The 26515-nt window shown below is 42.9% G+C and overlaps 1 protein-coding gene across 10 annotated transcripts in view; it reads right to left on the reverse strand.

Moving 5' to 3' along the window:
• The window catches only part of herc1 (HECT and RLD domain containing E3 ubiquitin protein ligase family member 1), a 192752-nt gene extending 166790 nt beyond the window's left edge, over positions 1-25962 (reverse strand). For 9 of the 10 annotated variants that reach the window (XM_061975157.1, XM_061975156.1, XM_061975161.1 and 6 more), the window contains exons 1-2: positions 25752-25962; positions 9789-10765 (exon numbers count right to left, since the gene is read on the reverse strand). In XM_061975157.1, coding sequence (XP_061831141.1) covers positions 9789-10739 — 951 coding nt within the window. In that variant the 5' untranslated portion in view covers positions 10740-10765; positions 25752-25962. Of the gene's footprint in view, positions 1-9788; positions 11103-25751 lie in introns of those variants that run through there. The other variant, XM_061975152.2, reaches the window with a different exon arrangement.
• Between the last annotated feature and the right edge of the window lie 553 nt (positions 25963-26515).

Here is a 26515-nt window from a genome sequence, read left to right on the forward strand (position 1 = left end):
GGCAAGGCCCCGGGGGTGGATGAGGGCCGCCCGGAGTTCCTTAAGGCTCTGGATGCTGTGGGGCTGTCTTGGTTGACAAGACTCTGCAGCATCGCGTGGACATCGGGGGCGGTACCTCTGGATTGGCAGACCGGGGTGGTGGTTCCTCTCTTTAAGAAGGGGAACCGGAGGGTGTGTTCTAACTATCGTGGGATCACACTCCTCAGCCTTCCCGGTAAGGTCTATTCAGGTGTACTAGAGAGGAGGCTACGCCGGATAGTCGAACCTCGGATTCAGGAGGAACAGTGTGGTTTTCGTCCTGGTCGTGGAACTGTGGACCAGCTCTATACTCTCGGCAGGGTCCTTGAGGGTGCATGGGAGTTTGCCCAACCAGTCTACATGTGTTTTGTGGACTTGGAGAAGGCATTCGACCGTGTCCCTCGGGAAGTCCTGTGGGGAGTGCTCAGAGAGTATGGGGTATCGGACTGTCTGATTTTGGCGGTCCGCTCCCTGTATGATCAGTGTCAGAGCTTGGTCCGCATTGCCGGCAGTAAGTCGGACACGTTTCCAGTGAGGGTTGGACTCCGCCAAGGCTGCCCTTTGTCACCGATTCTGTTCATAACTTTTATGGACAGAATTTCTAGGCGCAGTCAAGGCGTTGAGGGGATCTGGTTTGGTGGCTGCAGGATTAGGTCTCTGCTTTTTGCAGATGATGTGGTCCTGATGGCTTCATCTGGCCAGGATCTTCAGCTCTCGCTGGATCGGTTCGCAGCCGAGTGTGAAGCGACTGGGATGAGAATCAGCACCTCCAAGTCCGAGTCCATGGTTCTCGCCCGGAAAAGGGTGGAATGCCATCTTCGGGTTGGGGAGGAGACCCTGCCCCAAGTGGAGGAGTTCAAGTACCTCGGAGTCTTGTTCACGAGTGAGGGAAGAGTGGATCGTGAGATCGACAGGCGGATCGGTGCGGCATCTTCAGTAATGCGGACGCTGTATCGATCCGTTGTGGTGAAGAAGGAGCTGAGCCGGAAGGCAAAGCTCTCAATTTACCGGTCGATCTACGTTCCCATCCTCACCTATGGTCATGAGCTTTGGGTTATGACCGAAAGGACAAGATCACGGGTACAAGCGGCCGAAATGAGTTTCCTCCGCCGGGTGGCAGGGCTCTCCCTTAGAGATAGGGTGAGAAGCTCTGTCATCCGGGGGGAGCTCAAAGTAAAGCCGCTGCTCCTCCACATCGAGAGGAGCCAGATGAGGTGGTTCGGGCATCTGGTCAGGATGCCACCCGATCGCCTCCCTCGGGAGGTGTTTAGGGCACGTCCGACCGGTAGGAGGCCACGGGGAAGACCCAGGACACGCTGGGAAGACTATGTCTCCCGGCTGGCCTGGGAACGCCTCGGGATCCCCCGGGAGGAGCTGGACGAAGTGGCTGGGGAGAGGGAAGTCTGGGCTTCCCTGCTTAGGCTGCTGCCCCCGCGACCCGACCTCGGATAAGCGGAAGAAGATGGATGGATGGGCATTTGATTGTTGACATTGCTTTCCTTCATTTTTGGATACGTTTGTTTTGATTCTTTGGTTTTCATATTTCATACTTTTATCTAACGGAGCTGCTAATTTTGTTGTATGTTCTCAACAACAATGACAACCATATGCAACTTTTCTGCCCTGTTTTAAGTGTATACCAGCCTTAAACACACTGTAGATGTGCCAGAGAATAACAAGGTGTAGCAGGGTTTCATAGAACAAGGTACTGTATGTGATGATATCATAAGCACTTCTTGATAAAAGTATGTGGACAAACAAGCGATGGTCTGAACAGCTCTGTCTATATATTAACATAGCTGGAACCTCAAGGTGTGCAAAACCATTAAGTCACACTGTTAATAGTGTTAGCCTACATGCTAACCCCTTTAGGCGTGTTGAGCTGCTATGGTTGATGCTGTACATTGAGCTGTTTTGCTCACACGTTTTTAATGTTCGTTAATTATTGACCTAAATTTAATGTTCACTCATTCACACAGATGGCCATTAGGAAACATTTTCAGCAACTGAAAAGGCATTGTCCTGAAGAGTTTGGCCAACAGGAGGCATTACAAAATGGTCTCCACATTTAGGGAACACAAAAAAAGAGAAATTAATTTGCCTCCAATATTTTCAGTCTTCAACATAGTATTGTGCGATATTACGATATATATCGTAGTGAGACATAAAAATGTTTAGCGTATGATATCAATCCCTACAATTCATATCGTAATTTTAACGTATGGGTTGCGGATAATGTAACTGCAGCATTGCTGCTGCTCAATGTCAACTGAAAGAACTTAATGGCGCTGATACGTTCATGTGTGCGAGAGCCAGCAAGGGCATGGATGTCATGTGCTGTCGCAGAGAAAGTTTGAGGTAACAATGGAAGCTAAACCAAAAAAAATCAAAATTTTTCTTTCACTTGCAGACGTGACATGAAGAACAATACTGAGACAGCGTTAAAATGTGACTAGTACTAACATTATCTCAAAACTACAATGTGATGAAAAGAAACACATTAAACGTGCCTGACGTGCCAAAGTTGCTGTCCAATCACACTGTCTATGACAAGAAGTCCCTTAGAAACCAAGAAATGACACACGCCATCTCTAAATTCATGTGTGTACACCAGTGACGTGCAGTCAGGGGAGGCGGGGCCTCACGTGCCATCATGGAAAGAAAAAAAATGTAAAAAGAAAAAAAAAAAATTAAATTGTTATATGTATCCAGTAGAGATGCGCGGTTTGCGGGCACAACCGCGGAGTCCGCGGATTATCCGCGGATCGGGCGGATGAAATTTAAAAAAATAAGATTTTATCCGCGTGCGGGTCGGGTCGGGCGGATCAATTAGATTTTTTTTTTTTTTTTGCGGGTGGCAGTTAAACCAATTCGGAAATATATACACATAGTTAAATGTTGTTACCCACATACGAAAAACGAGCAGGCACCTGCTGCATATGCCACAACAGAAGAAAAAAAAAGAAAAGAGATGGACACTTTTACGGAGCGGAGAAGGGACGCCTCGCCGGTGTCCGGGACCGAGGCCCCTTCCCCCGAGAGGGCCCCACCGGGAGCCGTAGCTGAGGCGATCCGCGAGAAGGGCCCGACGCATGTCCAGGGTCACTACCGCGCCCACCGCACCGACACCCCGCCTCGTCCGCCTTCGCCGCGGCCGGCGTCACGCGCAGCAGGTAAGCAGCATACCTGCCCGCCACCCCCCGAAATTCACATTTCTATCACAATTATCATACTGTAAACATGGTAAGCTAACTTCATTAAAATTAATAGTCCTGTCAATAGCATGGAATTACAATTCAAATGTAGTTTTTTTGTAAGCCTTTCAAAAGAATTCAAAATATGAAAAATTAATGAAAATTAATTTAAGCCATCAGACACTTTGAAAAGTGGCACATCACATCTCTAATGTAATCATTTTAACTTTTCAACAGAAATAGCACTGCAAAAATATTAAGGACATACTTCTGTATTTTGGTAGTTATGCTGTCAACATTTAACAAGATTTCTTCAACTTGGACTTGAAAGCATAAATAGTATAAACACTTTTAACAGTATGTCGTGCTGTGAAATACAGCCGACAGGATTGCGCACCACACAGGAAGCAAGGCCAAAGTGCATGCAGGTGCAGGAGAAGAAAGGACTTCTTTCATTTAAGGTTTGTGATAAACCATCAAACTCATTCGTTAAAAGGACTCTATAGTAATATAAAGCGAATTTTTCTGGACATTATCATGCAAGAAAAGTTTATTTTTGGGACCGCGATCACCGCGTAATGATTTTTAAAGGTTGCATTACAAACATGTAACTGTCCCATGTGATAAGCCAGTGCGATTGGAAGTCCATGCTCAATTATTGCCTCCGTAAATAAAACTTCGGCATTTATCACATCCAAAGAATCTGTTTGGGCGACGAAAAACGTTGAAAGTTTTCCACTTGTATCGCTAGCAACGGCATTAGACTTGTGTTTTTTTGTCCCAAAGTGGTCTTTTACATCGCTAATTCCTCCGTGTCCGATCGAAAAATCTTGTCTGCACAAGGTGCAATTCGCGTAGTTTTCACCCTTTTTTTTTTTAATTAAAGAAAAAACGTATTTTTTATCACTGCACCCGTAACCCGGAATAGGTTGATGAAAACCGTACGAATTACGGGAAAACCGGAGTAGTTGGCAGGTGCCTCACTAATGCCTTGCATCGTCTATATTAGATATACCGGGCGGATAGCGGGCGGATGCAGTTCTGATCAAATGTTAGATCGGGTGGATTGCGGATGGTTGACGACTTTCTGATGCGGTTGCGGATGAAATATTTGCCTATCCGCTCATCTCTAGTATCCAGTGATTATACTATAAAGTTATTTTCCATTTAACTTCACCAGTTTTAGATTATTTGTATTCAAAATCGCTGAATTTTCACATTTGCTGTTCAAATACTGAGAAGAGACTTGCAGTGAGTCACCAGCCAGTTGAGGCACGTCACTGAGTTGAGCCTCACCATGGATTGCGCAATGACTCGGCTAACTGCTGGCCTGCTGTGCAGTGAGACCGTATTGCTATATGAATTATATTATACATTTCCATAGTTTAGTTAGCTGAGGTATATAATGTAGTGTGTATTTTGTCAACAACTGTATGTGTGTAACGTATTTCTTGTGCTGAGCAATCATAAAACTGCTACGAAGACGCACTGTGTGAGGCTCGCAGTAATCCCGCCTCCTGGTGGTAGAGGGCGGTAGTGATCCCAGAGATCATTCTTGCGACTACTGGGCTGCAGAAGAAGTGACAACAAGCAGCAACAGTTAGCAGCGATCGTTTATTTTTTCCTCTTGCCTGGACGTTTAACATGGAGCATTACATATCTAAAATAAAACAGTTTTCTAAACTGGACTTTCAATCGAAGCAGGAGGTAATACTTAAAGGAAGATCTCCATCGAGTCAGAGAGACTTTTAAAACTGAAGAAAGATAAGGAAGACTTCTATAAACAAGTTATCGATTCTTTTGTTCAAAAGGAGCTGCGCATGGACTTCATTTATAAGTAAAGGTAAGACCATAATAACGCTGTTTTTTTTATTAAATGTGCTTTTTTGTGTGCTACAGTTTGTATGTGTTAAGTTAAAGTTAAGTTAAAGTACCAATGATTGTCACACACACACTAGGTGTGGTGAAATTTGTCCTCTGCATTTGACCCATCCCCTTGATCATCCCCTGGGAGGTGAGGGGAGCAGTGGGCAGCAGCAGCGCCGCGCCCGGGAATCATTTTTGGTGATTTAACCCCCAATTCCAACCCTTGATGCTGAGTGCCAAGCAGGGAAGAATGCTGGTATGAGCTTTTAAACATAACCCGTTAACTGCTGCCAATCAAATGGTGAATAAGATACTCTTTAGGGTTCATAAGGTTGTAAATCTGACTGTGATGAAGTCAATGCCTCACCAGCCATGAACCTCACCGCACATCACTGGTGTACACATAATCCTAAGTATGTTGAAAAGGGCTAGCCCAAAAATATTTTGTATTGTTTTTTTAAAATTGTCCCTTTTTAACTTGTCTTTTTTTATATATAAAATATATGTTTTCATGAGTAAATGGACAAAAAATACAAGAAATTAGCATTCATTTTGTGTGAGTGGAGAACCTCCCGCATAATAACGGCGACATGTGACATGCAGTGACATACATGCTGCTACAAACAGTTTTATTCACTCTCTGAAACAAACTGAGTGTGCAGGTGTACCTTAATGTTGTGACCGGCTGAGTCTACATAATGCTTATGAAGTTTAATTTTGACTGTGTTTGAGGAAAAAAAATTGCGATGACAACTTCAAGATATATATATATATATTTAAACAGTGTACATTTTCAAACGATCAATTATGTTACTTTTGGAGTGCAAGCATGGTTTTTATTTGCAATCTGTGAACACCTCCACAACAGAACATCTTGCAGACAGACTCAAAAATCAGGTTATGAAAGTGACTGTGGAGCAAAATGTATATCAAAGCATGTCCAATACATTTTATCTAGACCAGGGGTCGGCAACCTTTACCAGTCAAAGAGCCATTTTGACCAGTTTCACAAATTAAAGAAAACAATGGGAGCCACAAAAATCTTTTGAAATTTAAAATGAAATAACACTGCATAGAAAGTTTTTTCTTGCTTTGTGCTATGTATAAACCAAGGATCTCAGACACGCGGCCCACACCTTTTTATGAAACTTGAATGTTAGTGCGGTCCGCGGGTTTTATATGAATGGCGCTTGAGAGCGTCACACTTGTCAACCTTCCCGATTTTTCCAGCAGACTATGATTTTTCAAGGCAACTATTGCCGTGATGGTACAGCATTTAGCGCCCATTACGACCAGCGTGCCGGCCCAGCCACACGTTATATGGGGCTTCTGCTTGCTCACGTAAGTGACAGCAAGGCATACTTGGTCAACAACCACACAGGTTACACTGACGGTGGCCATATAAAACAACTTTAACACTCTTACTAATAATGCGCCACACTGTGAACCCACACCAAACAAGAATGACAAACACATTTCGGGAGAACATCTGCACCGTAACACAACAGAACAAATACCCAGAATCTCATGCAGCCCAAACTCTTCCGGTGTGGCGCATTATTAGTAAGAGTGTTAAAGTTGTTTTATATGGCCACCGTCAATGTAACCTGTGTGGCTGTTGACCAAGTATGCCTTGCTGTCACTTACGTGTGCAAGCAGAAGATGCATAAAACAAGAGGCTGGGCTGGCATGCTGTTTATACAGTTTGTAGAGGGCGCTAAATGCTGTACCATCATTGCACGCCCTTATTATTATTGTAAGGGTGGAAATCAGAAATTATTACTCCCGGGAGTTTTCTGCGAGAGGCACTGAAATCCGGAAGTCTCTCGGGAAAATCGGGGGGGTCGGCAAGTATGCAGCTGAGCCGCATCAGAGTGATCAAAGAGCCGCATGCGGCTCCGGAGCCGCGGGTTGCCGACCCCTGATCTAGACCAATGTTTCTTAACCATTGTTCAGAGCCGTGTATGAAGAGTTTGGGCAACTCGGTTTCAGGCGGTTTCCTCAATTATTGGTCAAAAGGCATAATCGTGACTTCAGAGCGCCATGGCCTTATGCTGTACTGCACTTCCCCACTAGACATTTCTTTTATTTGAAGAGTTTTTCGCCGTGTAAATATGTCGTGTTGTGTGCTGCTTGGGGGCTTTTTTAGATGCCGAGTGCCTGTTAGTTTTGTTTGTCATTCACCAGTCGTGTTAAAGCTGATGAAAATGTTGGCAAAATGAGGGTAATATGTTTATTTTTGGTTGCTGTGTATTTTCTGATTGCGCTGGCGGGACATATTAGAGAGCCAGCTGGTGACTTAACACTGCATGAATGTAGCGGCTCAGTGCATCAAATATGGCCACTAAATTGCTCCAAAATTATACATTCATGCAATAAAAGCATGTTTTAGTGTACGTTTATTAGCTAGAGTATGTTTAGAACGTATTATTTTGGTTGATTTCGTCAGGAAAACTAACGTCAGAATTGCATGCTTAAGGGCAAAGCTGCACACGTCATTGGTAGCAAAGATGTCGCCTCTTGTTTAGTTGGTAATACTCCCTCTAGACGGCACTGCTACCGTTGGGCCGCAAGAACCCCTTAGAGGGCCGCCAAAAAATATCTGTTTCCCAGCTGTGGTCCGTATGGGCCCCAGCTGTACTCAGTTGTAATACACTTTTCCACCACTTGTGGCAGTAATGACAATCTCAAACCAGAGAGGTTTAAATAAATAAATGATAAATGGGTTGTACTTGTATAGCGCTTTTCTACCTTCAAGGTACTCAAAGTGCTTTGACACTACTTCCACGTTTACCCATTCACACACACATTCACACACTGATGGAGGGAGCTGCCATGCAAGGCGCTAACCAGCACCCATCAGGAGCAAGGGTGAAGTGTCTTGCTCAGGACACAACGGACATGACGAGGTTGGTACTAGGCGGGGATTGAACCAGTGACCCTCGGGTTGCGCACGGCCACTCTTACACTGCGCCACGCCGTTTATAGAGGAGTATAGCCAACTCAGCTTCAGGCGATCTCCTAAATGATTAGTCAAAAAGCACTTGCGTGACTACTATCAACTGGGCAAAACTGTGCACTTCAAAGTGGCCTTTTATTGTGGGCAACCTAAGGCACACCTGTACAATAATCATGCGGTTTACTCAGCATCTTAATATGCCACACCTGCGAGATGGGATGGATTATCTTGGCAAAGAAAAAATGCTCACTAACACAGATTTTGACAAATTCGAGAACAATATTTGAGGGGAATAGGTGTTTTTTGTAGAGGAAAAGTTTTAGATCTTTGTATTCAACTTGTGAAAAATGGAAACAAAAACAAAAGTGTTGCGTTTATATATTTGTTCAATGTATATATAGTGATTAAAAATACATAGGAGGCAGCCATCACAGTTGACATACTCCACACGCAAGTCATAATTTCTCCATGATTGTTGGTCCAAAGCTAATGAAGAATTTGGAAAACTGAGGGTAATAAGTTATTTTTTCGTCATTCTGTGTATTTTTTTTATGTTTATTCTGGGAATGTGGCACAGAGGGCTTCAAATATGGCCGCAAAATTATACTTTCACAAAGTAAAAGCATGTTTTATTGTAAGTTTATCAGTTGGCGTATAATTAGAACTGTATATAGACATATTATTTTTGTTTATTTCGTCAGAAAAACTAACATCAAAACGACAGCAATTGTATGCATTCAGGCACAACTTCTCACGTCATTGGTAGCAGTCATGGCGCCTGTTGTTTAAGTGCTCAGACACTCTATATAACAAACAAGTCTGGAGCATAAGTCATAGAGAAGTTCCTTAAGTGCTAAAATTATGACTCAAGTGGTGAAGCTGTATTTTCATTTGCACTTTCAATTGTCTTGACAGTTTAGTTGGGAAACGTTTTCATTATTAACCTACCGGTAGTTGATTTATTTTAGCACAACTTAATTGTATATTTATTTTTCGTCAGTTATTTATGATTCGCTTCTTATGCAGTATATTTGGTTAATACTTATTTGTTTAATCAGCCTGACCTTAGCCTAAGGTTTATAAGATTTGTTAACACAAGGTTTAATAAAGTTTGACATATCATTATTGGATACGATTAAAATCATGAGTAATTCAGTGTTAATAATTTGAATGGTCCCCGGACACCTCACTATTTGAACAGTTGGGCCACAAGATCAAAAAGGTTAAGAACCCCTGATTTTGACCACAACAAAGTGTCTTAAATGTAGAACACAAAATCATCATAGGTCCCCTTTTAGAAAAAATACGACATTGTGATATTTATATTATACCAATATAAAATGTCCTATATTGGACTATAGATTTTTTTCCATATCTCACAGCACAAATTTCAACTATTGCCTCAGGCAGTAAGAAAGGGTAATGAGAAAGATATAGCAGCAGGTCATCAGGGACATGTAGGATAAGAGGACAGCAGCCAATAAGATGTAGTAGAGACTGCTAGGGAAGAAGCAACAAGTGAGACTCAGCAAACACAATGAAGATATCAAGCAGTTATCTCAATTAATTATTTCTTTTAGGGTTGTGAATGTATATCACACAGAACGGTACATTTAATAGCTGCACTAAGTTTTGTTTTGTTCTTTTTTTGATATTCTGATACATTATAGGGATGTTATGTCTATTGTGTAGAAATCACATGTCAATAAAACATCCCCCCTAGGCCCACACCACAAATACTATTTACTTACCAGTGAGCGTCTCATCTGTAGGAGGATGTTCATAAAACAATCATAACCAATGAGGCCCTCCTGACTTTGTAGTGCCTTATTCTGCTCCATTGCACTGACCACAGCCGATGCTGCCAGCGCCATCTCAATCCACTCAAGCAAGTAGCGAAGGGAGCCCCTCTGGGAGGCGAGTCCTAGCAGTAACTCTGAGGCAAGTCGTCGCCCTAAGATATCTGCCCCTGAATTTGGCATTGTGACGCCCTTCAGAAAAGTGGTGACCTGGGCCAAACAGTCCAGGCCCATTGGTGGAATCTTGCTCTCATTTGCCAGAGAGAGGGGTGGCAGGGAAGTAACTACATCAATGGCTGTGCGAATGACATCATTACACAAATTCAGGTTGCCACCAGCTACCCCACACGGGCTCGGTGGAGGAGGCATCATCCAGCTCTGCCGCAGCAGAGCAAAGAGAAGGCTGAGGCCTGTGCGAACACCCATCTCAATGAGTGCATCGGTGCTAGAGCGCGGTCGCTCGCTGACACAGTGCAGATCCGTTGAGCCCGAGTTACTCTCTGGAGAGTGCTGCTGCTGTTTCACCTTTCCCATATCATGGTACTTGTTGGAAAGTGCATAGAAGATTCGCTGAAGAACCAGGACACGTTTGCGCAGGGCGGCAGAAAAGGGAGAGTCAGAACAGACCATCTTGGCCAAAGCCAACTGGCTGCCAAGTAGCGCATCCAAGTAGTGTTCCTGTTCATCGCTGGAGAGACACTCGCGCTCAAAGTCTGGCAGCTGAGGACCCTTAAGACATAGCACCTGTTGGGGTAACAGCACAGCTTCTTTGTTAGCCAGGAGCTTTGAGTAAAGCACAGAAACACCCTCCCGTGTGGCTATCGACTCGCTGTCCTCTGTGATCCAGGAGCTGTTGAGGTGCTCGAGCCATTTCAGTTTCACTGGGGGGATTGTTAAAGCCATGGCACGTCACTCTGGAGCCATCCGTCCTGACAATAAGTAAAGGACAACATATGATAAGTTAGTGTTACTTTTTTTTTTTTTTTTTTTTTTAAATCATTCATTCATTCAAAATGTGGTTGTTTCATGCACAGGAAATAATATGAATGTTTTTAATTTCCCGTGGGTGTTACACAAAAATGAAAAACCCTTGTAAGTCAATAAATCCATGTTCTATTTATCCATCCATCCATCTTCTTCCGCTTATCCGAGGTCGGGTCGCGGGGGCAGCAGCCTAAGCAGGGAAGCCCAGACTTCCCTCTCCCCAGCCACTTCGTCCAGCTCCTCCCGGGGGATCCCGAGGCGTTCCCAGGCCAGCCGGGAGACATAGTCTTCCCAACGTGTCCTGGGTCTTCCTCGTGGCCTCCTACCAGTCGGACATGCCCTAAACACCTCCTTAGGGAGGCGCTCGGGTGGCATCCTGACCAGATGCCCGAACCACCTCATCTGGCTCCTCTCGATGCGGAGGAGCAGCGGCTTTACTTTGAGCTCCCCCCGGATGACAGAGCTTCTCACCCTATCTCTAAGGGAGAGCCCCGCCACCCGGCGGAGGAAACTCATTTCGGCCGCTTGTACCCGTGATCTTGTCCTTTCGGTCATAACCCAAAGCTCATGACCATAGGTGAGGATGGGAACGTAGATCGACCGGTAAATTGAGAGCTTTGCCTTCCGGCTCAGCTCCTTCTTCACCACAACGGATCGATACAGCGTCCGCATTACTGAAGACGCCGCACCGATCCGCCTGTCGATCTCACGATCCACTCTTCCCTCACTCGTGAACAAGACTCCGAGGTACTTGAACTCCTCCACTTGAGGCAAGATCTCCTCCCCAACCCGGAGATGGCACTCCACCCTTTTCCGGGCGAGAACCATGGACTCGGACTTGGAGGTGCTGATTCTCATCCCAGTCGCTTCACACTCAGCTGCGAACCGATCCAGTGAGAGCTGAAGATCCTGGCCAGATGAAGCCATCAGGACCAAATCATCTGCAAAAAGCAGAGACCTAATCCTGCAGCCACCAAACCGGATCCCCTCAACGCCTTGACTGCGCCTCTGATGTTCTATTTAATATGGTTTAAAAACATAAGATTATGTCACACATTTTTACCACAAACCAAAAAGCTCAGTTTTACCCGGCCACACAGAAATGCTGAATGCAGTGTTTTTAAAACTCTCCACTTTCTTTGGCTGGAGTTTTCAAAAGACAAAACTAGACAAGAGGCCAAAAAGTATTACAGTGTTACTTTGACTTACGAGTTCTCCAAGTGTTTTGAAATACAAGCTGTCTCTCGGCCAATCGCCATGCTTCAAGTTGCGAGCAGCATTTTTTAAGTCAAGAGCATCCTAAACCTATAGTTGGTGTTGCAATTGTCAGAATGAACCCCATAAGATCGGCCCAAAACATCTGGTTTTACTCACTAGCAATACTTTAACCATCAAAATGGAAAGTTAGTGTGAAGGTGAGTGAGAATTAATTGAATTAAAAAGAAACAAATCAAAAACATGACTGACCAAGGCGTGGCAGTTTTGAGTGTAGAACTGCTAGTCTGCACCATACTGAAGCAAATGGAGTAAATAACTCCAGCCAAGGACAGAGAGAGTAAATAACGCCAGCCAAGGACGTTAAGATAATATATCAATGTTGGACATGTATCCACAAAAAATGATAGAAGCCGCTTAAGGTGTGTTTGACAGCTCGAAGGAGATACTGTACAGTCCACTCTCCAAGGTAAATGCTTTACATTATTACATTATTTCATAAAACTACTGTAGCTGTTTGTAGTAAACTTTATTGTATTGCTTTTCATACAATATTTATAAATCAAAAGTTTTTTTTCTTTTTAAAAGCCATGTTGCATGTTAAAATTGTGCTGTTTTACAAGTTAAAGGGGCAAGGGGAATAGGTTATCACAAATACATAAAAAAAACAGGTGCCAACAGGAAAAAAAAAAGAAGAAGTTTGTTTTGCATAATAGGGCCCCTTTATTGCTTTTACTGTTTTATTACTCAAACACGATGTCACCAGCACTTACCCTCCTCGTCCAAATCTCTCCAAAATTGTCCCACATGTCCGTGGGATGTGTGTTCTGGTTTGTGTTGTTAAAAATACATTTGTGCTATTGTAGTTTTAATGCTTTTACTGTTTTATTATTCATAGGCATGGCATGATCAGCCACCTCTCCTGACCAAATCTCTCCAAACTTGTCTCAAACGTTTGTACTGGTTTGTGCCGTACAAATGTTCGTTTGCAAAGATTTGGATGCATGAAAAATATTTTTTAATTGCACAAACGTTTAAGATCAATCTGATGAGATTTAGACACACAATATCTGCAAAAATCGATAATAAAATTTGTCGCCGTCAAATGGCCCTCTGACTCTCCTCGAGTAAACAGTTAGCTTGTACTTATTGAAGATAATACAAATTTGGGTATTAATCATTTCAATACCAAGTGGTTCGATTCGATTGCGATTCAGGGCCTAAGATTTGATTGTAAATCGATTATTTATGAATCTTTAATTATTAAATGGTGTATCATTGTTTACTATTAATATATTGTATTAAAGTATTAAATACTATAAATGTCCATCCATCCATCCATTTTCTACCGCTTGTCCCTCTTGGGGTTGCGGGGGTGCTGGACTCTATCCCAGCTGCATTCGGGCGGAAGGCGAGGTTCACCCTGGACAAGTCGCCACCTCATCGCAGGGCCAACACAGATAGACTGACAACATTCACACTCACATTCACACACTAGGGCCAATTTAGTGTTGCCAATCAACCTATGCCCAGGTGCATGTCTTTGGCGGTGGGAGGAAGCCGGGGTGTCCGGAGGGAACCCACACAGTCACAGGGAGAACATGCAAACTTCTACTATAAATGTATTATATTTAATTAATAACACATACAAAAGGCTCCTCCTCTGAAGACTGCAGTTGCCTGCTAAGTGATAAAATAAATAAACTTTTTTACTTGGCAAGCGGGCATTCTGTTTTCTTTTTTGTGCCTTCTAAAAGCAGAGAATAGCCAGACATTTGGCCCGCAGTCGTCATAAACTTGCAGCTCAAAAAGATGTGTCGTATCTACTGTCTACCATTTAGCTATGGCTGACAGACGTGTTGTCGTACTGTGTGTATAGATTTTTTCTGCTCCTGACTTATCTATTTAATAATTTCCTCTTCTTAGCTGGTTACTACTACCTGCTGTCACGTGGTTCCAGTTATACTTCTGTTGAAGTGTACAAAGCATTTATTATTTTCTTGTTTCACTACTTCACATCTCTATGCTGGCTTAGCGCCGCGGCTAGCATAGCTTGTCTTCTCCTCCTTCCTCCATGTCTTACCGCACCAAACCATCTATATTACTTAATTTAACATACATAATGAATCAATATTTGGAAATGCATCCATTGATTCAGAATCTTCAACGTTCCAATTGTGATGCATCAATTATTCTATAATTTTCCGACCTGGAACGGTTACTGTTGCAAATTGTATAATTTCACCCACCCCTGTTTAAACTAGCTCTCGCTTAGTTGTTAGCTATGCATTTTTGTATCCTCCTAAGGTTTGTAGTGAGCAAGTTCAGCTACTCCGTGTCCTCTGGTGCTCAAGTGATATTGACTCTTGTAAGAAACATGGTTTATTTGCAACCTCAGTGGAGGTGGGACATGAGCCACTAACTCATTAGCAATCACGCTACATTGCGTTGGAAACGCCTTCAAGCGCTTGCTGCTGTCAAATTTGGAGGACAGCTAAAATGTGTCATCAACATGCATTATCACGATACCGCGATAGTATTAAAAGGGCTATCATCGGTCAAATCATATATATTGTATATTGTCTATACCGCGCAACCCCAGTGTACGCCTCATAATCCAATAAGTCAACTAATCGTTAAGATAGTCTATGACTAGTCGGCTGTCAAAATAGTCGATCGTTGCAGCCTTACTTAAAAGCCTTTACAGCACAAATGAAAATATTTACGATACAACATACAGCAGTGGTATTTTAATATTTCCAAAGACAAGGGGGTACCAGCTTCACCGCAGGCCTTTTTATATGATCTCCCACCTTTGTTGTTGTTGTCTACTTATGACTGACAAAATACAGACTTATTATTTTCAATCTATTTTGAATACAATATCAAGTTTGATAAATATTACGTTACACGCACGGGAATGTATTCAGGCATCATCTCATATAGTAAAACTGGTTTCTTCTCGAACGTTCTGCTACTTACTAATAATATACTTTACTCCATATACTTTATAAATACAAAACTCAATCAATCAAAAAAAAAAATTGACTTTTCAACATAAAGTCTCTGCGCGGACTTTCTTCTTTTTCTGCAAATGTAATGTTGTCAACAGGGGTGCATGTAGGCCTGGGCCGATAATCGGAAGTCAATTAATCAAACGACAAATGAAAATGAACCCGATAACTTTGCCGGCATCGATAAATTGTTAATGTTTGTGTGTGTTTGATTTCTCTGTATCTTGCTTCTAAACAGGGTGCAAGAGGTTTCACTCTGTGCATTTCCCCTCGTACCTGAGCTTGCTTGTTCAATAGCATAATTAAATGAATGGAGTAAACCCTCTTGTCATGCATCCACAATCTTTTGTCTCTTTCAGTGGAGGCGGGGCTGCTTACAAACACAAGGAGTAGCGACAGAGCTACGCTAGTAGCGACACGCTAGTGAGAATCATCGCAGGGTAACAAAAAATAGTAGGAAAAAAGATGATTGTTCTGGGAATAGTTTGGCTTCAACCCGAATGAGAAAGATGAGCCTATTAACAAAAACGAAAGAGCAAGCATGACATATTTACAGTGGCAAAAAAAAAAAATACAATTCTGGATCCAGTTTTTCCGACTGGGGAAAAAACTGGACTTTAAAATGTTCAATATTTTTTAAATGCACTTTTTCCTAATAAACATTGAGAGTCTATTTTATCCGTATTGTTTGTTTACTTATTTAGAAAAATCCAAACATTATTGACTTTTTAATTACAATGGTCAGTGGATGTGAGTGTGAATGTTGTCTGTCTATCTGTGTTGGCCCTGCGATGAGATGGCGACTTGTCCAGGGTGTACCCCTCCTTCCGCCCGATTGTAGCTGAGATAGGCTCCAGCGCCCCCCGCGACCCCAAAGGGAATAAGCGGTAGAAAATGGATGGATGGAAAAATACTAATGAAAAATACATGTGTACTGTGTTTGAAATTATTACTTGCAGTATTATTTTCTTACTGAGTGTGACATAATGACTGTTAAAATAAATTATAATAAACAACATACTGTAAAAACTACAGATGGTAGTGAACTCAGCTGTGCAATGGTTAGAGACTAAGCCGTACTGCTGCATATAGATGAAACACGCTACAGAACTGCTTTGCTTCTTTAATAATTGATTCCTTCTTTTTACTTTTAAGTATATAGTGGCACCTTGGTTTTTAACGGAAATTATATCCAAGAATGTCTTGGTTGTCAAATGTGGTCTCCACCATCGTACAGCCAAACATTGTACCTAACAAACTGGTTTGTTTTGCCAAAATGTCTTGGTTCTTGAACGCCGTCTTTGTTATCAGACAGTCAAACATTGTGCACCCAACAGAATATTTTCTTTGCTCCTAGAACAATTATGTGTCATTATTCTGCCCACAATACAGTACTTTAAGTACATACATCACTCACAATTTAAGCACAAATTCTAAATGTATGTATGATTGTGGCATGTAAGACTATCATCCCCAAGTGCACGCGACCCAGCACGTCGAAGGACTACAGGCCAGTGGCTCTAACCTCCCATTTTATGAAGACCATGGAGAGGTTGGTCCTGGAACAACTCCGCCCTCCAGTCAAGCCCCACCTGGACCCACTCCAATTCGCCTACCAGCCCCGACTGGGAGTGGAGGACACAGTCATCTACCTGCTGAACCGAGCCCACACCCACCTAGACAAGCCTGTGAGCAGTGTGAGGGTCATGTTTTTTGACTTCTCCAGTGCTTTTAATACCATACGGCCTGGGTTACTGGGTGTGAAGTTGGAGACGATGCAGGTGGAGGCCCCCTTGGTGTCCTGGGTTGTTGATTACCTGACTGACAGACCACAGTACGTGCGACTGCAGGACTGTGTGTCTGACAGGCTGGTCAGCAACACCGGGGCCCCGCAGGGCACAGTCCTCTCCCCCTTCCTCTTCACCATCTACACCACCGATTTCCACTATCACTCAGAGTCCTGCCACCTTCAGAGGTTTTCTGATGACTCTGTGATAGTGAGGTGTATTGAGGATGGTGATGATGAGGAATACAGGGCACTGGTGGAGGACTTAGTCACATGGTGTGGAAATAACCACCTCCAGCTTAATGTGATGAAGACCAAGGAGCTGGTTGTGGACCTGGGAAGGAGGAGGAGTACTCCGGCGACCCCTGTTTCCATCAGGGGGGTCGATGTGGACATGGTGGAGATTATAAATACCTGGGAGTGCACATCGACAACAAGCTGAATGGGTCAAAACACGCTGAGGCACTCTACAAGAAGGGACAGAGCCGCCTCTACTTCCTCAGGAGGCTAGGATCCTTCAACGTCTGTACAAAATGTTGAAGATGTTTTACGAGTCGGTGGTGGCGGGCGCCTTCTTGTACACCGTGGCCTGCTGGGGCAGCGGGCTGAGAGCGAGGGACGCAAACAGACTTGGACAAGTTGGTAGAGAAGGCCAGTAACGTGGTGGGAGTGGAGCTAGACTCTCTGGCGGTGGTGTCAGAGAGGAGAAGACTAGCAAAGCTCCTAGCCATTATGGACAACACCTCCCACCCACTACACTCGGACCTTTTGGAGAGAATGAGCACGTTCAGTGGAAGGCTCAGACTCCCAAAATGCAACACGGAACGACACAGGAGGTCCTTCATACCGACAGCCATCAGACTGTATAATGCATATGTTCCTTGACTGCACTTAAATGTAGAATATATATATATATATATATATATATACACACACGGCGTGGCGAAGTTGGTAGAGTGGCCTGGGGTTCAATCCCCACCTTCTACCATCATAGTCACGTCCGTTGTGTCCTTGGGCAAGACACTTCACCCTTGCTCCTGATGGGTGCTGGTTAGCGCCTTGCATGGCAGCTCCCGCCATCAGTGTGTGAATGTGTGAATGTGGAAATACTGTCAAAGCGCTTTGAGTACCTTGAAGGTAGAAAAGCGCTATACAAGTATAACCCATTTATCATTTATATATATATATATATATATATATATATATATATATATATATATAATATATTATATTATTTATTATTATTCTTGTCTATTGTGAGCGAACTGTGGTGATGAATTTCCCCCAGGGATCAATAAAGTACTTTCTATTCTATTCTATTAGGCCGATGTTTGCTAGTTAATCCTACACCTAAGAGTGATGTATTAATAAAGCAAAACTTACAATATTTCACAAAATCAAGTGCCATAACAAAACAACTTTTTTACGAAAAGGGCCTGTGTCAGCCTGCTCTCAACTCAGAAGTCGTTCTCTATTAGGTCATCAACAGTTAAGTCTGTAGTTATTTGCTAACAAATGCAGTTACACCACAAGTCCCTGTGCTTTTTTGAGCACCACTGCAAAATAAGCCATAATGGGACCAAAGAAACTCAGCACTTTGGTAAAGAATGTGAAAAACACGACTGAATTCAATTAAGAACTTTAAGCAAATAAAGTAAAAAGTGAGTATGTTTAACTTCTAATTGTAACAAATATAGACATGTGTTTATTAAATAATTTATCTTAGACCACTATTGGTAGCATTACAATGCTGGCCGTCGGCAGTATAAATTTATTGGTCTAAAACTATTTCATTTTGAGCCGGTGACATATAGCAACTTTAAAGGGGTCACATTATGATTTGTTTCCCTACCAATAAACACTTCCTTGTGTACTACATAACATGTAATGGTGGTTCTTTGGTTTAAAAAATTATGTTTTACGGACCGTTTTTAAGCCACTTTCTGACCGTCGCCATCATGATGCACCATTTTGTGGGCGGTCTTATTTATGTGGATCCACAGCATCTATTCCCCGCCCTGTTTGTTGTAGTTTTTTTGCGCTTCCATAGCAGGTATACTGACAGATTAAGTTCAAACTATGATACTTTGTATTAGAAATGGCAACTGCAAAGGATGCATGTCCATGTACGAGCCAGTCTGTCCCACAACAAGATGATAGTGAAAAAGAAGGAGCTTGTTGACTGCAGCGGGGACTACAATGGAGGATTTACGCAAAGCACTTTGGGTAAATCTCTACCATATATGGATAATACGCTGACGTCACCAATGGGGCAAATTCCAAACAGTTCGTTTCCCGAAAGTATGAAGGAAGGTAAAATTGTTTTATAAATATTTTCCTAATGCCTCCATGTAGTGATGGGTCCGGCAACACCGATGCATCGGCGCATGCGTCGAGCTCATAGAGCAAAACCCTGTGTCGGTGCGCGTACCGCTTTTAGAAAGTCACGTGACCGATCATGAGCTGTTTTGGTCACGTGACCGATACGCCAACTGTGTCGCACTGACGCCTCCTCTGTGCCCTGTGAGCGGGTCTTTTCTACAGCCGGAGAAATAATAACTAAGAAGAGAAATCGTCTAAAATGTAATACGTCGGAAAAACTTTTTTTTTTTTTTTTAATAAAAATGTGTAAAAAAATAAAATTAAAACAATTCCCAGTCCACAATCATCCACACCACGTTCTCTTAGATTTCCATGTTATGATACATGTTCACATTATTTATTGACTGTATCTAAAAAAGATAAAAGTATATTTTTTATTTAAATGAAGATATGAAATAATCCTAAATGAAATACAATGACTTGGTTTATATTATTGTATATACTAGGGCAGGGGTCACCAACGTGGTGCCCGCGGGCACCAGGTCGCCCGTAAGGACCAGATGAGTCGCCCGCTTGCCTGTTCTAAAAATAGCTCAAATAGCAGCACTTACCAGTGAGCTGCCTCTATTTTTTAAATTGTATTTATTTACTAGCAAGCTGGTCTCGCTTTGCTCGACATTTTTAATTCTAAAAGAGACAAAACTCAAATAGAATTTGAAAATCCAAGAAAATATTTTAAAGACTTGGTCTTCACTTGGAATAAGCGGTAGAAAATGGATTGATGGATGGGTCTTCACTTGTTTAAATAAATTCATTTATTTTTTACTTTGCTTCTTATTACTTTTAGAAATAAAATTTTAGAGAAAAAATACAACCTTAAAAATGATTTTAGGATTTTTAAACAAATATACCTTTTTACCTTTTAAATTTCTTCCTCTTCTTTCCTGACAATTTAAATCAATGTTCAAGTAAAAAATTTTATTGTAAAGAATAATAAATATTTTAGCTTCTGGTTTTTCGACGAAGAATATTTGTGAAATATTTCTTCAAACTTACTATGATTAAAATTCAAAAAAATTATTTTGGCAAATGTAGAAAATCTGTAGAATCAAATTTAAATCTTATTTCAAAGTATTTTGAATTTATTTTAAAATTTTTGTTCTGGAAAATCTAGAAGAAATACTGATTTGTCTTTGTTAGAAATATAGCTTGGTCCAATTTGTTATATATTCTAACAAAGTGCAGATTGGATTTTAACCAATTTAAAACATGTCATCAAAATTCTAAAATGTATCTTAATCAGGTCAAATTACTAATGATGTTCCATAAATTATTTTTTTAATTTTTTCAAAAAGATTCAAATTAGCTAGTTTTTCTCTTCTTTTTGTCGGTTGAATTTTGAATTTTAAAGAGTCGAAATTGAAGATAAACTATGTTTCAAAAATTTATTGTAATTTTTTTCGTGTTTTCTCCTCTTTTAAACCGTTCAATTAAGTGTTTTTTTTCATCATTTATTCTCTACAAAAAACCTTCCGTAAAAGGAAAAAAAAATGTACGACGGAATGACAGCCAGAAAATACCCATTTTTTTAATATATATACATTTATTTATTTAGCTATTTTTGTTTAAATCACACTTATGTGTAACTTACAAATGACAATATATTTATTTATTTAAGTGTGTATCAAACTGGTAGCCCTTCGCATTAATCAGTACCCAAGAAGTAGTTTTTGGTTTCAAAAAGGTTGGTGACCCCTGTACTAGGGCATAAAATCAGTGTCAGTTGAGTCGGTCCATAGGTTGCCTGTAGGGATTTTTAATGTCCAGCAGATGTCAGTATTTAGTGACACGGTATCGACACAGTATCAATACAGTTTTGCAATGTGTCGAAACGCTTCATGACGCCTCATCAACCCATCACTACCTCCATGGTCTGATTTCAAATTTTTGGGATTTATGTAGATCCGAAATACACAAAAGGAAATACCAATGGGCAAGAGAAAGTTGGTTTTGCATTATAGAGCTTCTTTAAAAGTGTTTTATGTTAACATGTTGGTGCCTAGTGCCCTTTGAGTAAAATTATTTCTTAAAATTGATAAAATTATTTCGGTTTTCATACAATTCAGTTTCTGCTGACCCTTTGGAATGGATGGATTAATAATCAATACCCAAGTGCCACTGCATATACATTTTACTCTTTATAAAAGGTAAAAAGGAATCATGTACAGTGGAAAAAACATTGCATTGTTATAATTAATTTAACTTTCACTCCAAATTACTTTAAGAGAATCCTATGTGACCTGCTCAGTGGCCTTGTGGTTAGAGTGCCCCCCCCCTGAGATTGGTAGGTCGTGAGATCAAACCCCGGCCGAGTCATACCAAAGACTATAAAAATGGGACCTATTACCTCTCTGCTTGGCACTCAGCACCAAGGGTTGGAATTGGGGTTTAAATCACCAAAATAATTCTGACTGCTGCTGCTCACTGCTCCCCTCACCTTCCAGGGGGTGGAACAAGGGTCAAATGCAGAGGGTAATTTCACCACACTTAGTGTGTGTGTGTGTGACTATGGGTGGTACTTTAACTTCTAACTTTAACTCGCATCATTAAGAAGGGAAGTCCTGTGGGGAGTGCTCAGAGAGTATGGGGTTTCGGACTGTCTGATTGTGGCGGTCCGCTCCCTGTATGATCAGTGTCAGAGCTTGGTTCGCATTGCCGGCAGTAAGTCGGACACGTTTCCGGTGAGGGTTGGACTCCGCCAAGGCTGCCCTTTGTCACCGATTCTGTTCATAACTTTTATGGACAGAATTTCTAGGCGCAGTCAATGCGTTGAGGGGATCCGGTTTGGTGGCTGCAGGATTAGGTCTCTGCTTTTTGCAGATGATTTGGTCCTGATGGCTTCATCTGGCCAGGATCTTCAGCTCTCACTGGATCGGTTCGCAGCTGAGTGTGAAGCGACTGGGATGAGAATCAGCACCTCCAAGTCCGAGTCCATGGTTCTCGCCCGGAAAAGGGTGGAGTGCCATCTCCGGGTTGGGGAGGAGATCTTGCCCCAAGTGGAGGAGTTCAAGTACCTCGGAGTCTTGTTCACGAGTGAGGGAAGAGTGGATCGTGAGATCGACAGGCGGATCGGTGCGGCGTCTTCAGTAATGCGGACGCTGTATCGATCCGTTGTGGTGAAGAAGGAGCTGAGCCGGAAGGCAAAGCTCTCAATTTACCGGTCGATCTACGTTCCCATCCTCACCTATGGTCATGAGCTTTGGGTTATGACCGAAAGGACAAGATCACGGGTACAAGCGGCCGAAATGAGTTTCCTCCGCCGGGTGGCGGGGCTCTCCCTTAGAGATAGGGTGAGAAGCTCTGTCATCCGGGGGGGGGGGGGGGGGCTCAAAGTAAAGCCGCTGCTCCTCCACATTGAGAGGAGCCAGATGAGGTGGTTCGGGCATCTGGTCAGGATGCCACCCGAGCGCCTCCCTAAGGAGGTGTTTAGGGCATGTCCAACCGGTAGGAGGCCACGAGGAAGACCCAGGACACGTTGGGAAGACTACCGTATTTTCCGCACCATTAGCCGCACCTAAAAACCACAAATTTACTCAAAAGCTGACAGTGCGGCTTTTAACCCGGTGCGCTTTATATATGGATAAATATTAAGATTCATTTTCATAAAGTTTCGATCTCGCAACTTAGGTAAACAGCCGCCATCTTTTTTCCCGGTAGAACAGGAAGCGCTTCTTCTTCTACGCAAGCAACCGCCAAGGTAAGCACCCGCCCCCATAGAACAGGAAGCGCTTCTTCTTCTACTGTAAGCAACCACCCGCCCCCGGAAGAAGAAGCAAAAACGCGCGGATATCACCGTACGTTTCATTTCCTGTTTACATCTGTAAAGACCACAAAATGGCTCCTACTAAGCGACAAGGATCCGGTTCATGAAAAGACGCAATCTCTCCATCCGCACACGGATTACTACCGTATTTCACAGCAACTGATATTCCTGTGAACCGCACTGTGGAACGGGAGCACGTACGGTGAATATTCGCACCACAGGGAATGAGAAGTCATCCTTCACTGTGGTTCTAGCTTGCCATGCTAACTTCCACCCGTGGTGATATTCAAAAGGAAGACCTTGCCAAAAGAGACCTTTCCAGCCGGCGTCATCATAAAAGCTAACTCGAAGGGATGGATGAAGAAAAGATGAGCGAGTGGTTAAGGTAAGTTTAAGTTTACGCGAAGAGGCCGGGTGGCTTTTTTCACGCAGCTCTGTCCATGTTGATATACGTATGTTTGTGATTGCACATTTGCGTACATTTTGGGAGTGAACAGAGTTGTTAGAACGCTGGTTTTTAATATACCGTATTTTCCGCACTATAAGGCGCACCGGATTATTAGCCGCACCTTCAATGAATTACATATTTCATAACTTTGTCCACCAATAAGCCGCCCCGGATTATAAGCCGCGCCTACGCTGCGCTAAAGGGAATGTCAAAAAAAACAGTCAGATAGTTCAGTCAAACTTTAATAATATATTGAAAACCAGCGTTCTAACAACTCTGTCCCAAAATGTACGCAAATGTGCAATCACAAACATAGTAAAATTCAAAATGGTGTAGAGCAATAGCAACATAATGTTGCTCGAACGTTAATGTCACAACACACAAAATAAACATAGCGCTCACCTTCTGAAGTTATTCTTCATTCGTAAATCCTTCGAATTCTTCGTCTTCGGTGTCCGAATTGAAAAGTTGCGCAACCGTGGGTTCCAAAATGGCCGGCTCCGTCTCTTCGAAGTCATCGGAGTCAGTGTCGCTGTTGTTGTCCAGTAGTTCTGTGAATCCTGCCTTCCGGAAAGCTCGGACCACAGTTGTGACCGAAATATCTGCCCAGGCATTTACGATCCACTGGCAAATGTTGGCGTATGTCGTCCGGCGCTGTCTGCCCGTCTTAGTGAAGGTGTGTTCGCCTTCGGAGCTGTGTGAAAAAAGCCACCCGGCCTCTTCGCGTAAACTTCCCTTAACCACTCGCTCATCTTTTCTTCATCCATCCATCCCTTCGAGTTAGCTTTTATGATGACGCCGGCTGGAAAGGTCTCTTTTGGCAAGGTCTTCCTTTTGAATATCACCATGGGTGGAAGTTAGCATGGCAAGCTAGAACCACAGTGAAGGATGACTTCTCATTCCCTGTGGTGCGAATATTCACCGTACGTGCTCCCGTTCCACAGTGCGGTTCACAGGAATATCAGTTGCTGTGAAATACGGTAGTAATCCGTGTGCGGATGGAGAGATTGATTTTTATGAACCGGATCCTTTTCGCTTAGTAGGAGCCATTTTGTGGTCTTTACAGATGTAAACAGGAAATGAAACGTACGGTGATATCCGCGCGTTTTTTCTTCTTCTTCCGGGGGCGGGCGGTAGCTTACAGTAGAAGAAGAAGCGCTTCCTGTTCTATGGGGGCGGGTGCTTACCTTGGCGGTTGCTTGCGTAGAAGAAGAAGCGCTTCCTGTTCTACCGGGAAAAAAGATGGCGGCTGTTTACCGAAGTTGCGAGATCGAAACTTTATGAAAATGAATCGTAATAAAGCGCACCGGGTTATAAGGCGCACTGTTAGCTTTTGAGAAAATTTGTGGTTTTTAGGTGCGCCTTATAGTGCGGAAAATACGGTATTATTAAAGTTTGACTGACCTATCTGACTGTTTTTTTGACATTCCTTTAGCGCAGTTAGATGCGGCTTACAACACCGGGCGGCTTATTGGTGGACAAAGTTTTGAAATATGCCGTTCATTGAAGGCGCGGCTTTTAACCCAGGGCGCCTTATGGTGCGGAAAATACGGTATGTCTCCCGGCTGGCCTGGGAACGCCTCGGGATCCCCCGGGAGGAGCTGGACGAAGTGGCTGGGGAGAGGGAAGTCTGGGCTTCCCTGCTTAGGCTGCTGCCCCCGCGACCCGACCTCGGATAAGCGGAAGAAGATGGATGGATGCCATTAAGAAGGTCCCATCCAATTGCTAGTTTTGCTATAGTTTAGACAGGAAAGTGAACGGTAATAATAATGCAACACACAACACAGCAGTAGTGGGCAATGCTCCACATAACACTTGTTCGGGTTCAACGGTTGTAAGACTCGTGGCTAACGTCAACAATATAAAATTGCACGGTAGCTAAGACGGTTGGCGGCTTGCTAGTTGGATGTTTGACATAGTGTCGTTTTAAAACTAACAGCTTCCTAAATCACGGACGGCATCAAAACAGGACGCGTCCACACTATTTACATTCGGAAGTCTGCTTCTTATTGTGACAGAAGTGACACGCTTTGTCTGGGGAAACCCAGTAAGCCGACTGTCAACTCATGCTAATGTTTACGTTAGCTAACGTGAGCTAACGTAGCTACGTCACCGAGCTAGCAGTGCAAAAAAAAAAAAAACCCGCCTCAGCGAGCAGAGAGGTAGCCAACACCCATGCGTGCAAGCAATGAACAAGTTGTCACAAAAAAAGTTAGGATACATACAAACAAACTGATGAATTCCAACCACCATTTTAGTTGTGCTCCCTGCTGCCTTATGGCTAGTTAGCTTTGCAGACGTTAGCAGACAGAAGCTCGCTTACCACCAGCACTGTCAAAGGCCTTCTCCTTTTCTTCCTCCTCCTTTATGTTGTTTTTTTACACCAATACGTGACACTGCTTCATTGTGTCGACACCAAGCGTCCAGTCGAGATCCCACAGGCTTCCGCTAAGTGTACTGTGAGTGGAGAAAGGGCCATGCATTGATGTCCATCCCTCCGTACGCGTCTCTCCCACTGCAGTGTGTGAACTGTGGAGCAGTTATGGCTGTGGCTCAGGCTCAGCCCCTCAGAGCCAAGCCTCCGCCCGGCCAGGGGCTGTGACGTAGACTCCTGCCTCAACCCTAACCCCCACTGTCATCTTCAGCTGAAAACTATGATGCTGTGTTCCAAATTTGGATTATTTATGGAACTTGTGTGAGCCTATAGGGCTTTACATTTTGTTACATATACAGGTAAAAGCCAGTAAATTAGATTATTTTGAAAAACTTGATTTATTTCAGTAATTGCATTCAAAAGGTGTAACTTGTACATTATATTTATTCATTGCACACAGACTGATGCATTCAAATGTTTATTTCATTTAATTTTGATGATTTGAAGTGGCAACAAATGAAAATCCAAAATTCCGTGTGTCACAAAATTAGAATATTACTTAAGGCTAATACAAAAAAAGGGATTTTTAGAAATGTTGGCCAACTGAAAAGTATGAAAATGAAAAATATGAGCATGTACAATACTCAATACTTGGTTGGAGCTCCTTTTGCCTCAATTACTGCGTTAATGCGGCGTGGCATGGAGTCGATGAG

This window comes from Nerophis lumbriciformis, linkage group LG15 (genome assembly GCF_033978685.3).
Source record: "Nerophis lumbriciformis linkage group LG15, RoL_Nlum_v2.1, whole genome shotgun sequence".
NCBI classification, from domain to species: domain Eukaryota; kingdom Metazoa; phylum Chordata; class Actinopteri; order Syngnathiformes; family Syngnathidae; genus Nerophis; species Nerophis lumbriciformis.